This window comes from Helicoverpa zea, chromosome 16, assembly GCF_022581195.2.
Source record: "Helicoverpa zea isolate HzStark_Cry1AcR chromosome 16, ilHelZeax1.1, whole genome shotgun sequence".
Taxonomy (NCBI): domain Eukaryota; kingdom Metazoa; phylum Arthropoda; class Insecta; order Lepidoptera; family Noctuidae; genus Helicoverpa; species Helicoverpa zea.
Window position 1 is genome coordinate 4,334,910 of NC_061467.1, and position 15,081 is coordinate 4,349,990.

At 37.8% G+C, this 15,081-nt stretch overlaps 1 protein-coding gene across 2 annotated transcripts; it reads right to left on the reverse strand.

Annotated features, from left to right (window-relative positions):
* Window positions 1–1,152: 1,152 nt before the first annotated feature.
* Window positions 1,153–10,098, reverse strand: LOC124637309 (septin-2). 2 transcript variants are annotated; one of them, XM_047173670.1, is made up of 8 exons: window positions 9,646–10,098; window positions 5,949–6,140; window positions 5,593–5,851; window positions 4,460–4,610; window positions 4,205–4,370; window positions 3,526–3,682; window positions 2,649–2,733; window positions 1,153–2,538 (listed from the first exon to the last, which is right to left on the reverse strand). In XM_047173670.1, exons 1-8 carry the CDS (start codon window positions 9,653–9,655, stop codon window positions 2,452–2,454), a joined length of 1,107 nt encoding a protein of 368 aa, XP_047029626.1. In that variant the 5' UTR covers window positions 9,656–10,098; the 3' UTR covers window positions 1,153–2,451. The 2 variants fall into 2 exon arrangements, with proteins under 2 accessions (XP_047029626.1, XP_047029625.1); XM_047173669.1 differs by lacking the exon at window positions 9,646–10,098 and adding an exon at window positions 7,927–8,373.
* Window positions 10,099–15,081: the final 4,983 nt, after the last annotated feature.

The following is a 15,081-nucleotide window of genomic DNA, read 5'->3' on the forward strand; positions in this document are numbered from 1 at the left end:
CTACAGTATGGACACGCCTTGCTTTTCCAAAAGCAACATCTTCCGATACCCATGCCCTACAGGTTTTTCCGACCCGGCTCTCATCTTAAAGTTCTGCAGACACAATTTTCGTCCTTTTAGCATCAGATAACTCCGAAAAAAACAGTACCGAATAATGTGAATATCCTTATAAAACCACTGTAAAGTCTGTTTGCGGACAAGTTTTCCTCGGCGTCGGTTTTCAGTTGTTCTCAAACCTTGACTTTTTTAGTGCCATTAACAAGGCATCTTTAAAAATAATTTTATTACCATGTCCTTATTACAGTTTAAGTGGTATGAGTGAATCCGCATGACAAAACTTTATTTTAAAAAGCCTAGAACATTTTACTTACCAGAATTTTTGTTTTAGTCGTATTATTTGGACTAAAATGAAAAATTTTAATGAAGGCAACCTAAATTGTTACCTAATTTGAGTTCTCTTTAATATTTTACCCACTTAAAAAAAAAGTATGGCAACCATTTCTATCTTTCGTTTTTTTCTCTTAACTAGGCATTTACTGTCTTTAATTAGCTGGCCAGCCAAGTACCCGTTACAAAAGTTAGTGTTCAGTTCCCATAAAGCGTTATATCTAAAGTATTAAAGAAAGTAAATATTGTTTGTCCTTAATTCATAGAACACAATACAATGTTTGTTTTAATAATAATTACATTACATTTTATACCGCGATTAAGCTCATGTCAGTACCATAACTATTTATTTCACTTCGAGTCGAGGGGTGTCTTTAATTATGTGTCCATGACTGTATGTATAAAGTAACACAGTCCTTGTTGTACTGCAGGTTAAATATAAAAACTTTGAAATTTGTTACCTAATATTTGTTCTAGTAGCGGTTGAAATAGTAGAACGGAAGAACCAGTGGAATCTCGCCCTAATATTTAGCTATGGTTCGTGTTACAATTTTAACCGACTTCCAAACAAGGAAGAGGTTCTCAATATGCTTTTTCTGTGTTCGGGCCTTAGGTTCGGGGTTACCATAACTCTGTTTTTAGACTCGATTTTTTTTTCAAAGGGCTTTATTCCGAAAAGCTATATATTTTACAACCACTGTGATTGCCTTGGTCAACGAGAGACAAGAAATAAATATTTGTTGTGAGTTTTAAAATAAAAATCTCTTTAAAGTATCAATTTACAGTTTATTTCAATAATATCGATACAAAGTTCATAATTTATTAAACGCTTTGGTATAATTATCTAGACTGTGACAATGTTTTTATTTTCTGATGGTTGTAATAAATTTTCTTTCCAAAAAAATAAAAATATGTAGGTTAGTGGTCGAGTTCATTATGTGATACATGTATAGAAAGTCAGTCTGTCTATCTATACATACGATATTGATACATTATTAGGTACTGTTGGTGATAAATAAATTGTTAACACAATTTTTGTTTCAACTTGCGTCGGCACAGGCAGAGGGGCAGGTGGGTACAGATGCTGCACATGGTGCACTGTTAAATCCACAGACTATTGGACTGCGTCATCAAAGCTGGACACTTTCTGAATCTCTTTGGAAATTACCCACTAACGGCTCTGTACCCACCTATCTAAAACACGAAAAAAAACCCCTGGATGGATGGAAAGCCTTATTGATTGTACCAGAACTGATGACGCTTGTGCTGTTTGTGGAGGGTTTTCATTTTTAATGTATAATATAGGTGCGTATAATAGTTGTTAGGCTTAGGTACTAATTATCAATCAAACTGCATAACAACTAGATCACTAAAAACTTAAAAGAGGATTGTAGATTAATACATCTAAGTAATGTTATTGCAAAGATAAAGTTGGTTAACTACCGACAATAACTATAATTTTACCTAGGTATATTCAGCCTAATGATAGTTTTCGATAGATCGTGAGGAAAAATCCATGTTCTTCCAAAAATGGCCTGTGTTATACGGAAATAGCGTTGCTCGACTGTACCTATCCATTGCGCGTTTCAATTTATTCTAGTGCACATAATTTTAGACGTGGTGCTACCATTGACGGCGACTAAAGGCAACTGCTGTTTCCGACTCGGCCCCTCGGCCAAGTTTGGAGCGAGGAACTCCATAAAATTTCGTTTGTATAAATTATTATTACACCGCTCAATGTCTATATAGGTACTTATGTGTAGGTACCATATACCTAATCGACTGATATTATTTTATTCAACACGTCGTATTACTAGACACTGAATTGGGTAATAAAATGAATCTATACAAATACATGACAAATAAGTAGCTACCTACCTATAAATTAAAATTTTTGTTGTCTTTGCAAATTGTTGTAAATCACCATACCTATTGTATTAACTAACTTGTATTATAAAAATCTAAATTCATTTGAATTTTCTAAAGAGGTTCTCATAATTTATTATACGTCTACTTATGTGAGTACGTAATGTTTATGCTATGCTATACATTGCAGTCTATTTTCTATACATCTATAATACTGTCATGTTTTTTATCGGAAGCTTTGAGTTTTTCTTGCATCTGCGTCAACATGTCTTGCATACGACGGATCTGTGAAGGAAATAAAATAGTATTAAGTACATTTGATATGAATTCGTAATGGCAACTTGACTAAAGAGTCTTCATTAGAGGATTGGTCTCGTTAAGGTGTGGTTTATTACCTCTTCATCCTTCTGTAGCAACAATCTATCTGTATCCGTGATAACTACTTCGTTGTTGTTCCCCATGGAATCTCTCTTCAGTTTCCTGAAATCATTAAAAAAATCCATCTTAAAAACATTATTGTCTTACAGTCAGCCTGTGCCTAAGAAGGTAGAATATTGTACCAACTCTACTCTACAAGTTAGTTATTATTATCTTTTTACCGCACTTTAAAATACTAGAAGTCCTAAGAAGGCTACCAATTGAATAGGTAGGTAGCAGCGGGCTTAAAATGCACAAAATTAAGTTAGTTATAACGTTCTATTTTTAAAAAGGGACCAAATATAACATATGAAGTCATCTGTAATTGAGTAATACGAGAACATAAACTGGCAGAAACCGAAGAATTATTTTTATTTCAATCTATTTAGTAAGAGAAGAGATAACATTAATCATAAGATTATATGAGTTAATTTAAGCTAGGCCCCCAGAAACAGTCATGGCGCGTCTATTGAGGTGAACCCTCTTTTATTTAGCACGGACAATTTAGCTAGTTAGTGGGGTCAACGTGATCGTTAATGCATGTAAGTATTGTAGGCGGGCGGTTTGGGCTCTTTTAATAGGATACTTCAATGAAAAAATCCGAATTACCTACGTAAGTAAGTATTGGAAGGTATGGTGTAATCTTTTCACTTACAGTTTACCTAGCCCTACCTACGTAGGTACCTCCTCTATTGTCGCATGACTTCCTAACGGTAGTTGTTAGCGGGCACTCAAATACTAGCAATTGTTATCTCTAGTTGATCTTTACAGAGAGAAACTGTAGTTATGAACTTACTACTACATATACTTATACTATTTTTGAAATCGAAGGAAAAATAAGAGAACACAACAAACCCTCTTTCCCGCATGGCGTGTTGAGATATCTGCGAGATGCACTGCGCTCGGAAATTCTCGTAGTGAACGTCTTGCGTGACATCCTTCAGGTCCTGCATGTGTGTCGAGATCAACATCGTCCGCAGCTTCGTGAAGTCCGAGTGCCGAGGGTTCTCCACTGCGAGGCAATGAATCAGCGTTAAATATTGTTAATGGTTAAAATTGGACTGCTGCTTAAATTGGATGCTAGCACAATCAATCATGATTAGACGTCGTTATAATCAGGGGGGATAAATACATGAATCTATGTAAGCATACCTCTTTTGGTACCTACTCACAAAATAATATGATTGATATACTAATAATGTGATGAATGGATTGATAATTTTGATTGTTGACAGAATTCAGAATGTAAACATGGATGACAAAACAAATGATGTAAGATTGTTTACTATTGTTTACTAATTTAGTACCAGAGCAATTTCCAGATAAGCCGTATTATTATACTAGCATAGGTAATGATAGAATATTAACTGATTGGATTCCAGAAATTAAGTGTATTGCTTCTAAGAAATGATTTATAGCCTGATCTAGTTAGGGGTCCTCTTGAAAGTAGATATCATAGAAATCGAATGTAACTGTGGTAGATACCGACACAATAACTATAGGTAGCAAAAAGAAAGTCCATTGATAATCTTACCATCGACGATTCCCCAGGGGTATTGTCGGCCACGTACTCGCTTGCCTCCTACTTCTAACACAATATCCGAAGCGACGACAGCGAATGGAGCCGCGGCTTTCAACTCACGGTCTTGTTGTTTGAACTCTTCATCTTCGTCGCTGTCACATTCAGGAAACTGATACACCTAATCACGAATTAAAAGAAATGTTTAAGTGCCATTTATAGACGCCAAACAGTAAACTGGGTTCAAAATCTAATGTTATTCTTAGGTACTTGAATTTGATGTTCCTCCAAATCGTTTAGTATTCGCGATTTAAGCCGCTTCACCTCGGCTGCCGTGAGAGAGTCCGCTTTCGCTATCACCACGACAATATTTACTTTACGATGTAGCCTCCTCATCATTTCTAAGTCTACGTGACGTAAGCTGTAACAAAATGCGTAATAAAATACGTAAGTATTGTTCCGTTCAGTAAAAAAATAATATACAGAACTTTTTGATGGACTATAATCGCATAAGGATGGATTTGTTGCTGTGTTTAAACGACCACTTGTAAAGCAATTTACACAAAGAGATCATGTTAGTAAATCAATATTCACTCGATGGCTTTCGTAACGACCATTGATAGGTTGTCAAAGCATGGTAAGAATTACAGCGGGGAAATGTCTGGCGAAGTCGTCATAAGAGTTTTAATAGCCACACGACATCGGCTCGAAATTGATCTGTTTATTGCTAGCGATCAAATAAAGTGAAGTTATTGACGTTTATGACACTACAAATAAATCAAGCCATTTGTAGACGATGTGCCTCCCAATGCGCTGTGTGTTTAATTTAATTCGAAAAATAAATTCTTGCTTTGAATATTTTAAGTAGTCTAAATAGGGATGCATTGATTAGGTGCTTTTCATTGGATCTTTCTGTCACTCTGTCGAGTATCAGTGTGTATCAGTCTGAACTACAGATGTCGGTGCAATTAGTACTTATAGCATACGAGTACAAGCATAGTAGCACGTGTGCTTCCGCATCGGCGCTCCTATCTCTAAGACCCTGACCATAATCGACCTAATAAAAATAATACACTCCTCCGGACACGTACGACTGCGACTAGCACGCACATGGGAGACTGTACAATTTATGGGACGTAATCTATTTAGAGAAATTAGGTCGGTGTGTATTTTCTCCATGAAGTAGGTATCTATTGGCCAAGATTGACGGTGAAATTGGTCAATTTCAAATTATTTGCCTCATTACACACGATGTTCGCCTTTATAATTTTCTAATGTTCCCATAAGTACTTGTTTGACAACACAATACCGTCTAAGACAACGCAAGCATAAAAGAACAAAAGAGAAAGTAACTTAAGAGTAAAATACTAAGTGCGTGTACGTATTGTAATATAAAATGTTACCTATGGGCCCAGGGCGGAACGAAATAGAGACAGCAGTGCACTCGATTGTCTTGCATGTGACGCCGGTTTAATCCACTTTCATCAGTAAAGTACTGTCTAAACTGTTCATCGATGTAAGCGGAACAAACTCTCCATGAGTCTTCACAGTTGATGGCATCTCCAAATCCAGGTGTATCTACAATTGTCAATCTTAACTTGACCCCCCGTTCTTCGATTTCCATAGTTTTCTTTTCCACTGTAGTTGTCTTTTCTATTCTATCTGCAATGGCATTGAGAGAAATTGGTAATGCATTTTGTTTGATTGCAGAATGTTCTGAAATATTTCAAACGGTGAAAACAGTTCTCTTTTGTCTTACCATGAGCGTCTGGTATTTTCCTATTTCTGTAGAGGTCTCCTAAGAATAAGCTGTTAATAAGTGTCGACTTGCCCAGGCCAGACTCACCGACTACCATTAGTGTGAAATCAAACCCTCTTTTCACAGATTTTCGGTGCACTTGCTCGGGTAGGGTCGCGAACCCGATGTAGTCCCGCTCACCGCGGTCACGTTCTGCCAACAAAATGATTTGTTCTATGTTAGCCATTGCTTTGGAAACACTAATTCAATGTGGAATCAAGGTATGTAATTCAATGTAAAATCCAATTGGTGAGGAATCAAGACGTTACGTAGGTAGGTTGCGATACGTTAGCTGCTAACTAATAACGAAAGAATTAGTGATGGATTCCTTTTATAGGATGGTATACTTTGAAATACTGTCGGAAAGCTTGATAAATTACTTTTTTTTTTCAATATATTAACATTACACGGTCAATCAAAGTAAGTGGATCAGTTTTTCATACATCAGTTATGCAGTAACCGATACGATACCGACACCTGGTGTAAACTTACGAAAAACATGTAATTGGTAAACAATGTTTCTATGATCATAAACCACATATTTATTTACCATGCCTTATACTTAAAATATTTTCCTGATCTCTAATCTGACACGCTTTCTCGGCATACAGCAGCAAGTCCCATGAGACTGCGTATTGTGACAACATGAATGTTGACAAGTGCCATACTATTGCGGAAGGTTACAATTAACATTAATTAGTTTAGGTACAACAGCAAGCCGCTTATTATTCTCTTTGTGTGCTTCCCAGCTATTTAAGCTAGAGCCTGCTTAGCTTATAGGAAGCAGGGCATTGCAACGCGCGCAGCGGAGTGGAATACGACTGGTTCCCTTAGAGCAGTGGTTCTTAACCTTTTTGTCATGAGGGACCACTTTACCAAAAGTTTGTCTTGCCGGGGACCACCCCATTGGTTTGTCAAAATTGAGGGTTCTTTGATAAAGAATACAAGCACACTTTATAATTAGCACTCATTTCTTTATTATTTAGCAAAAAACGAAAAGCTACAGATTTTAATTTAATGAGATTTTTAAAAGGGCTACATTTCAAACCTTAATTTTTTTCTGTTGGTCAAGTAAGATGGATAGCAACGTCGCGTAGCAAAGCTTCGCGGACCACTTGGAATGCCTCCAGGGACCACCAGTGGTCCGCGGACCACCGGTTAAGAACCACTGCCTTAGAGCCTCGGTGTGGCTCACAACTCGCCGTCCAGGGACGAAGCGCGTGCGCACCTGATATTGAGGGCGACTAGCGGAAGCGACAAACGTGCCACTAAGTCACTATACGCAAATCACATTCATGTTCTTCTTATCTAAGTATTATAAAGAGAAATTTAAGGCTCCACATGTCCCTAACAAATAGTTCGAGCGCTTCAATGAAGAAGTTATATTTTGTCTTTCGGTGAAATGATAATGCAGAGAATTATTTGTAAAATCGGTACAACCTCGTACCTAGATGTGCTTTGCGTCATTTGTCCCTAAACAAAAACAAACATTCGTAAATAAGTATTTTTATACCTAAGTAACAGACAGACATTTTAGCTTTATCAGTAAAAAAAGGAGATTTAGGTTCTTCTCACGATCTAAAAGTTGGACAATGCATATCTAGTGATCACAATACAGCAATTATTTTCTTGTTCAACAACAAAGTATGCTGTGTGAACGTAAATAAAAATAAAGCACTATTGTTGTTATTGATGGTTGCAGAATTGTGAGTGCTGAGTTGTTTTTTTTTCTTAAAACATCCAAGTCTTTGTATAGAGACAACAAGTTAGCGATAGGTGTACAAAAATAATAGGGGCGTTCACAGTTTATATGTTCCCTCACTTTTGAAGAAATTGTATGCCAAAAATATTCCAAATTAGTATAAAATCAGTTAGCGTTTTCCTATTTCTTATTATTGTATTGTTAATTGGTTATTGTTGCTATAATGTGTAGACTTACGAATTTTAATAACTGTAGTAAAGGGCTTGTTTTTCAAATTTTCATCGGAATCTGCACCATTATAATTGGTTTCGGAGTCTGCATCATTCTTATCGACCTTATCACCAATGTTGATATCCAAGATAGCAAATGAATCAGTTTTTTCCATTATTGTAATTCATACATTTAATGTTGTTCTGTCTGACTATTAGTTTAGTTGTCAACGGGTTTTGAGACTGTGAGAAAAACCGCGCGAAAATTTTCGTCACGCACGTTTGAATACGATTGTAGCGTGTATTATGTTACGGTAGCGGTGCAGTCAATCTGCGTAAACCGAGGACATGAAGTACTTGGTGTAAGTGGTAAAGCCGTGGACACTGGACAACCGCGAGCGCAGGAAGGCGCGGCCGCGACTCACGCGTACAGTTCCGCGGCACGTTCGCACTGCGCGCGCTGCTCAACAAACTGACTTCACACTCAGTTTCAGTTATGCAGGTTAGATGGATCAAGTTAGATGTAACGTCAAAATTGCGTCACTCATTTACTAAATTAACATTCTAAATTAGGCGTCCTATTATGTACCTACCTACTACAATTGGCTTGTTTATTATAATAACATCAGTAATATACAAAGTTCCTTCATGAATAGAACGCCAAAATTACGTAATTTATTAGATTAGTAGTTATCTTTGGTTTTGACGAGCTACCGAAAGAATTGAAAATAATGTACCTATTCCAGGATACGCAAAACACAACCTAAAATCTAGTTTCAGGAGGAGAGAATTATGGATGAATTTATAGTTTATCATCATTCATCGTCAGGTTTATAAACGTTTGAAAGATAAAAAAATTGAACGTGGGTTTTAGTACCTATCGTATTGATTTATTCTAATCCTTTTCTTCCTCTTTAAATGGCATCCTTTCATCAGCAGCCAGGTGTGCGTAGGAACTTAGTACCCTGTACCTACATACATATCTACTTGCTGCTGTAGATACGTAGAATTGAGAGTACACGTTGCGATTTAGCCGCGTCTCATCCGGTGACGCAACATGCATCTCGTATTGTTGTGTCTGCTTGTACGGACTCGTATAATAAACACACGAGTTGCATTGCCGTAAGATATAGCAAGATGCAGTATGTAGATGAATGATATTTACCCAGAACTACCTAGATTTGTAGGTTTTATTTGTCCACTTTGATGTAGGTATCTACTTGTTGAGGTACCTTGTACCTATAGATAGGTCACGTAGAACTCCCTAAATAGGAGGGATTTAGTTATCAATAGGCAGGTAGAGTTAGGTAAGTGCATTAACTTCAAGGTTCCATGTACGTCAAACATAAGGTTCACGCTAAGAGCTACTATTTCGCTTGATCGGAATTCCTACGGCACCTAGGACAGCTCCTAGGTATAGCTCTTTTACAGCCACTGAGGTTTATTTTGTTCAGAGCTTTTGGACTATGTTTGTTATTGTATATTGAAACTATGTAAGACTGCCGTTATGTCCAATCGTGCAGGAAGAAGGCCTGTACCTAAACCGTTGCTTAACTACGCATCAGCAAACATTTGCAGATTTGCTGCGTGAAGGAAACTTGCACTGATCATAAATATCTGCCACCTATTGATTCAACAGTCATCGAAAATATTCCATGGCTCGAATCAAATATGAAAGTTTTGTGATAATAAACAAGAGATAGGTAAAATTTAGTTTATTGAGAAAATATAATAATGCAAAACTTACCCATTGTCATCTTGTGATGTCACCACAACACACTGCTCTTTGTAATTTACTCAATGAAAATTAACTTCGTATTGTTACATTTCGTACAATACTACTATTTTGTTTTGAAAACGTTTTCATTATTCCTAATGACTTAAACCTAACTAAACTTACTCTAAAGCGATCGATCGATTGTGTACATAATTTATATCACTTTCTAGAGAATTCTCTAATTATTTCACCAAAAGATATTATTTGCTGTAGTGTATTTTCTTCTTATTTTGCGTTGATTCAATAAATATTTTACTCGATATACCTATGAGTGCTAAAATCACAAAACGTAAATAAAACTGAACTTCTTTTACACTTGACAGTTAACATAATATCACAATACCTATCCTAAAAAATTGTATATTCAAAAACAGTAGAAAAATTTAAGATAAAATAAAATCACATTGTTTGTGCGCCGTCCTGTGCGTTTAATGTTACGTAATGTGAGGGTCCCGGGCCGAGCTCGCGCCCTCGGAGGATACCCCTCTCTTCGCCCCTTTGTTTGGGCTTGCGCGTGGCTATGCGCGAGTCCGATGCGCGGCGGGAAAACCTCAGTCCCTCGTTGGTCAGACGATGGTGACACTACCCCCGGCTCCTGCGCGCGCACTGGCGGCAACAAGCGGGCAGCGATCGATACTCCCATAACATAACGCGCCTGCGCTGCCCTCGCCCACTAAGCTTTCTGCTCCAAGCTCTTTACTGCCCCAGATGCATAATTATTGGCATTGTATGTTGATCCCCATTTGGAATCAAGGTCGTTTTCTATAAATAAGTACTTCATTTTTTTGTCGGTTAATTCCTAGTTGGAGTTTTCATCATTCATTCATGATCCTAAAACTCCTGCTCCACTGACCACCAAACTCCTCTAAAGATTTCTTTAAATACCACTATAAATATTTGGGGAAGGAACATGCATGATTTAAAACCATGCATGTACGGGCACATGCATGATTTAAAATCATGCATGTTCTTTCCTCAACTATTTAAAATCATTGAATTTACTTACATAGATAGGTAACTACTTTATCTAATAGAAATTACATGTGTAGCAATTATCAAATCGCAGTGGACTAAAAATACGCCCTTGAGGAACTCTCGAAAAATTAACTTTAATGGAATTTCAAAGAAGTTCTTAATTTTATCATTATCCATAGTTTGAAAAATATGTTTTCGTACTAGGTATCTATCATGAGCATCCACAGATTTTGGACATAACTATTAGAAGCAACTCCATCTTAAATGTGATCTATTGGACGATCGAGGTAGCAAGCTGCACTCCCAATACTCCTGGAACACAGAAATCTTTAATCCACAAGTATTTTAAGTATTTTTCTCCTCATTTCACCGTACGGTTGTATAATCCAGGAAAATATTCTATGCTTCTTCACTAGTTAATCTTTGAGGTACCGTGTTAGAGACTGATGCGCTGGATGCTTGGAAAATAGCTTTTCCGTTACCAAGGAGAGGTTCCTTCAGAGAAAATTCATTTTAAGAATCTTTATTGAGTGACTAAACTGAAATAGAGTGACCATTATGTTGGAAATAGCCTCTAGCTCGTCCGTATTTAGTAATACATAAAGGGAAATAATCATTGTAGCCACAAAATTATTTATTGGACACATCATTAAACTTCTAATTTTATAACTAAGCAACGAGGAAATGACATAGCCTCTAATAAACTAATTCGTCTTTTTTACAACGCCATCTACTAGAAAGCTTCAATAAAAGATCATCAATTATTGTAACTTGTCCTTCTTATTTATACACTTAGCTCGCGACTTCGTACGCGGAACCTGTCCCTTGTGCCAGCGACTATGGGGTCAGCAAAATCAAAGATCTGAATAGTCGCAATAGACGTGACCATAGGGATAAAAGTAGTGATTCTAATTAGTCCGCATTTAAGTTGTGTGTGGCAAAAATATTACACGTAGGTATTATTACGTAAAAAAACATTAAATAGATGACAAAGTCGTGGTGACTTAGTGGAATTCGTGGTGGTTTAGTGGGTAGAGAACCAATCTCTCAAGTATGAGCGTGCGTCTTTGATTCCAGGTCTGGCAAGTGCCTGCCAATGCAACTTTTCTAAGTTCGTATGTACTTTCTACGTATATTTTGGATACCAATGACCGTTATTTGGAGGGGATGTTAAACTGTAGGTTCCGACTGTCATTGAACATTCTTGGCAGTCGTTATGGGTAGTCAGAAGCCAGTAAGTCTTACCAAGGGGTGTTGGGTTGAGCGGGTAACCGGGTTGTGGAGGTCAGATAGGCAGTCACTCCTTGTAAAACACTTGTACTCAGTTGCATCGTGACTGGAAGTCGACCCTAACATAATTGGGACAAAGGCTCTTGAGATAATAACGACAATAATAATGAGATATAGGTACCGCAGGACATCTGAGGCTGATGACGAGGAGTAGCGACCCCGCGGGGCTATATATACTGAGTTCTCCAGGGAATGTATACTGTCCCCCATCTATGGCCGGTCGGAGTGAACCATGACGGGGGTAGATCTCACGCCTCTGGCTTGGCTTGGCCGTCCAGAGTGGAGTCGCTAGAGCAGGATTAGTAGCCCTGCTCGGAGGATAGGTGCCTCATGGTAAGCACAGGGAGCGCGTAATCCGCGTTTAAAGTCCGCCGAGATATCCTCACCCTTTAGCCGCTCATGTCCCTGTTGCCCTCTTGTTGCTATTCAGTGACTGGTTCCCGGGGGCCCAGTAAGTGAGGTGGCGAGTCTCCACCTGCCGTTTTTACATGTACCTAATACATTGTCATCCACTAACATCCCATCAAAATAGCCCAAGTAGTTTTCCTCCATAGTTAGCAATAGTTTAGCACAGAACCGGGGATTGTCTTTTTTTTAACGACGTCCACCGGAGATTGTCCTTGGGTTCATTTCTATAGTGTATAAAGGGATAATCGTCGGTTTTGTGTCACCATTTCATTAAAGTTGTCTCAAAAGGGCTTCAGCGAGTTGGCTTCGACCCCACGTTTGCCTCCCAAAAATTCGGAACTCTGTAGTCCCGAGGTCTGGAAGAGACATACAAAATAATAATGAAGATAAAACGCAACAAAGTTAGAGAGTGGGGGCTCGTGACGCCACGTCTAGGTATGTAAAATAAAGTAAAATTTGTACTAAGCAGTGACTTAACACGAAATTCAAGCGTTGTTGTATCTTCGTTATTATTTGTTTGTGAGAGAGAGAAAAGAAAAATGAGTGTCCATTATTTTAGGGTTATCTAAAAGACGGACTAATTACTTATTTTGATTCACCATACCTATTTCATAACATTCATTTCTATACATTTCAAGTGTAGTATTGCTCTTGAAGTTCCATATCAGGTGTTCCAGATCTTCGATGTTTACGTCAATATAGAGTGCTTATCCGATTGAACAACTTTTGCTAAAACGTCATACCTCTATATGCTATAGTCTAGCTGGGCCCCTGGAGTTCCACATCAGGTGTTTTAGATCTTCAATTTGTATAAGTTAATAGAAAGTTCTTATCAAATTGAACAACTTTTGCTAAAACGGCATACCTGTATATGGTACAGAGAAGCTGGGCTCTTGGGGTTCCACATCAGGTGTTCCAGATCTTAAAATTTATTATCTCAGCTGAAAATGCTCATCAAATGAAACAATTTTTGCCACGGCACCATATTTGTATCTCTTATAGTTTTATTGGTCTGTTGGAGTTCTGCATCAGGTCTTCAAGTTTCGAAGATAAATTATAGCCTATATGTTGACCAGGCCTAATACTGATACAACAAAGAAAAAATCATTGATATCCGTTTAGTAGTTCGGAAGATTAGCGTGTACAAACAAACAGACATACAGACAAACAGACAGAATTTTTTTTTTGGATTTGTGCTCCATTACTGTTTCTAAACCCCACCCAATTATTATTTTTTTAATATATTCAATGTACAGACACAGTTTTTTTACAGATTTATTATATGTATATAGATTGTCATCTAATTTACTAACTCGGCCTCATTTTTCCAAAAACGAGCCAAGAAAAACGAGATCAACGTTTTTCTTGCGGCTCGTTTTTTTTTTTGATGGTAGAATTTAATTTGGATTCATTTTATTTAGCATATTGCCATTTATAACCTTCAATTAAAAAACATTGTATTAAAAATTGAAGTTAGTGACGAAAACGAATCGCTGCAAAACCGACTCCACGTAGTCTTGTCTGCCCTACCCCTAGAGTGCAATTCAAAACCGCGTAGGCGCGGAGGGGCGAGGCGGCCTGCGAGCTGAGGCGCAGGTAGTTTCAGCGCTCGAAGCCGCGGCTGAGGCTGGCCGGCCCTGCCGGCCAGCAAGCCGAAGCTGCGGTGGTGAGCGTGAAAACCATTTGCGACGATAAGCTCGCATGGAACCGCCGGAGCCCCGCAGCGCCGGAGCCGTGACAGAAGCCATGCTTGCTGCATGTTGCATGCTTACTTCCATGCTGGGTCAATTAATATGGGATGTGTTATATTTTAAACAAAAAACGCAGTAGGTACGAGTTAAAAAATTAGAAGCTAAATAAATATTTTTATGATGTCACTTAATAGTATTTAAGAAGTTTACTGTTAGAATGCATGCTACAAATTTAGATGCAAAAAAATAACCATCATGCTGAGTTGTATTTAGAGTGGAAGATAACTCGTGGCTAAGATAGTATTATTTAGATGCTCGACGCTTTATTAATTGTGGCTGACTTAGTAATTTAGAAGGCAACATACATTTTTGGGGGCGAATAATGATATTAAAAAGAAGCCTGTTTAATTAGCACCTATACATAAAAGATGACCTCATTCAAAGCAGGACGGTTGATATGTTGATATGCTCTGTTGGTTCGATAGTTTCGGAATAGATGAGATGAATTTAATTTTATTGAGGTTATGTATGGCGTATGGCAGTCAGTATTGAACACTTTCTGCGTAGTATCATTGAAATAGAGGATTCAAAGTTACTATTCAATGCACCCAGACATAGCGCCGGAGCGACTGACAGGAGTGATAGGTAAAGTACTGCGTTACGAATGAAGTCCAATAATGCGGCGCTAGCGTCTATGGCCATTGTGTTGTACCTACTTACATGCACAAATAAGTAGTTCCTCAATTTTCCGCTGATCTATATGGAGGCGCTCACTACAGTAGCTGATGCACCTAAGCAGAGTCTTGTTTTAAGTACCTAGTGCTACTGTTCATCTGACCTTCACAACCCCATAGCTGGGTTACATTTACAGGATACCCAAAAAAACCAAAATCGATAAAAATAATATAAGTATATGTAAAACAAAATAGTCATAGGACAAGGTAACAATATATGCCATTAGTTTTGCATAAACCATAACCGAACTGTCCAGCAGCATTTAACAAAAAGTGCAGAAGTGTGCGCCGAATATAATTCACAGTTA

Coding starts and splice junctions, on each gene's coding strand:
- LOC124637309 (XM_047173669.1), bottom strand. CDS start 8,074: ATGGAAAAAACTGATTCATTTGCTATCTTGGATATCAACATTGGTGAT. Junction 4,611..5,592: donor GTTCCGCCCTGGGCCCATAG/GTAACATTTTAT, acceptor ATTTTGTTACAG/CTTACGTCACGTAGACTTAG. Junction 2,539..2,648: donor TGCTACAGAAGGATGAAGAG/GTAATAAACCAC, acceptor TTTCCTTCACAG/ATCCGTCGTATGCAAGACAT.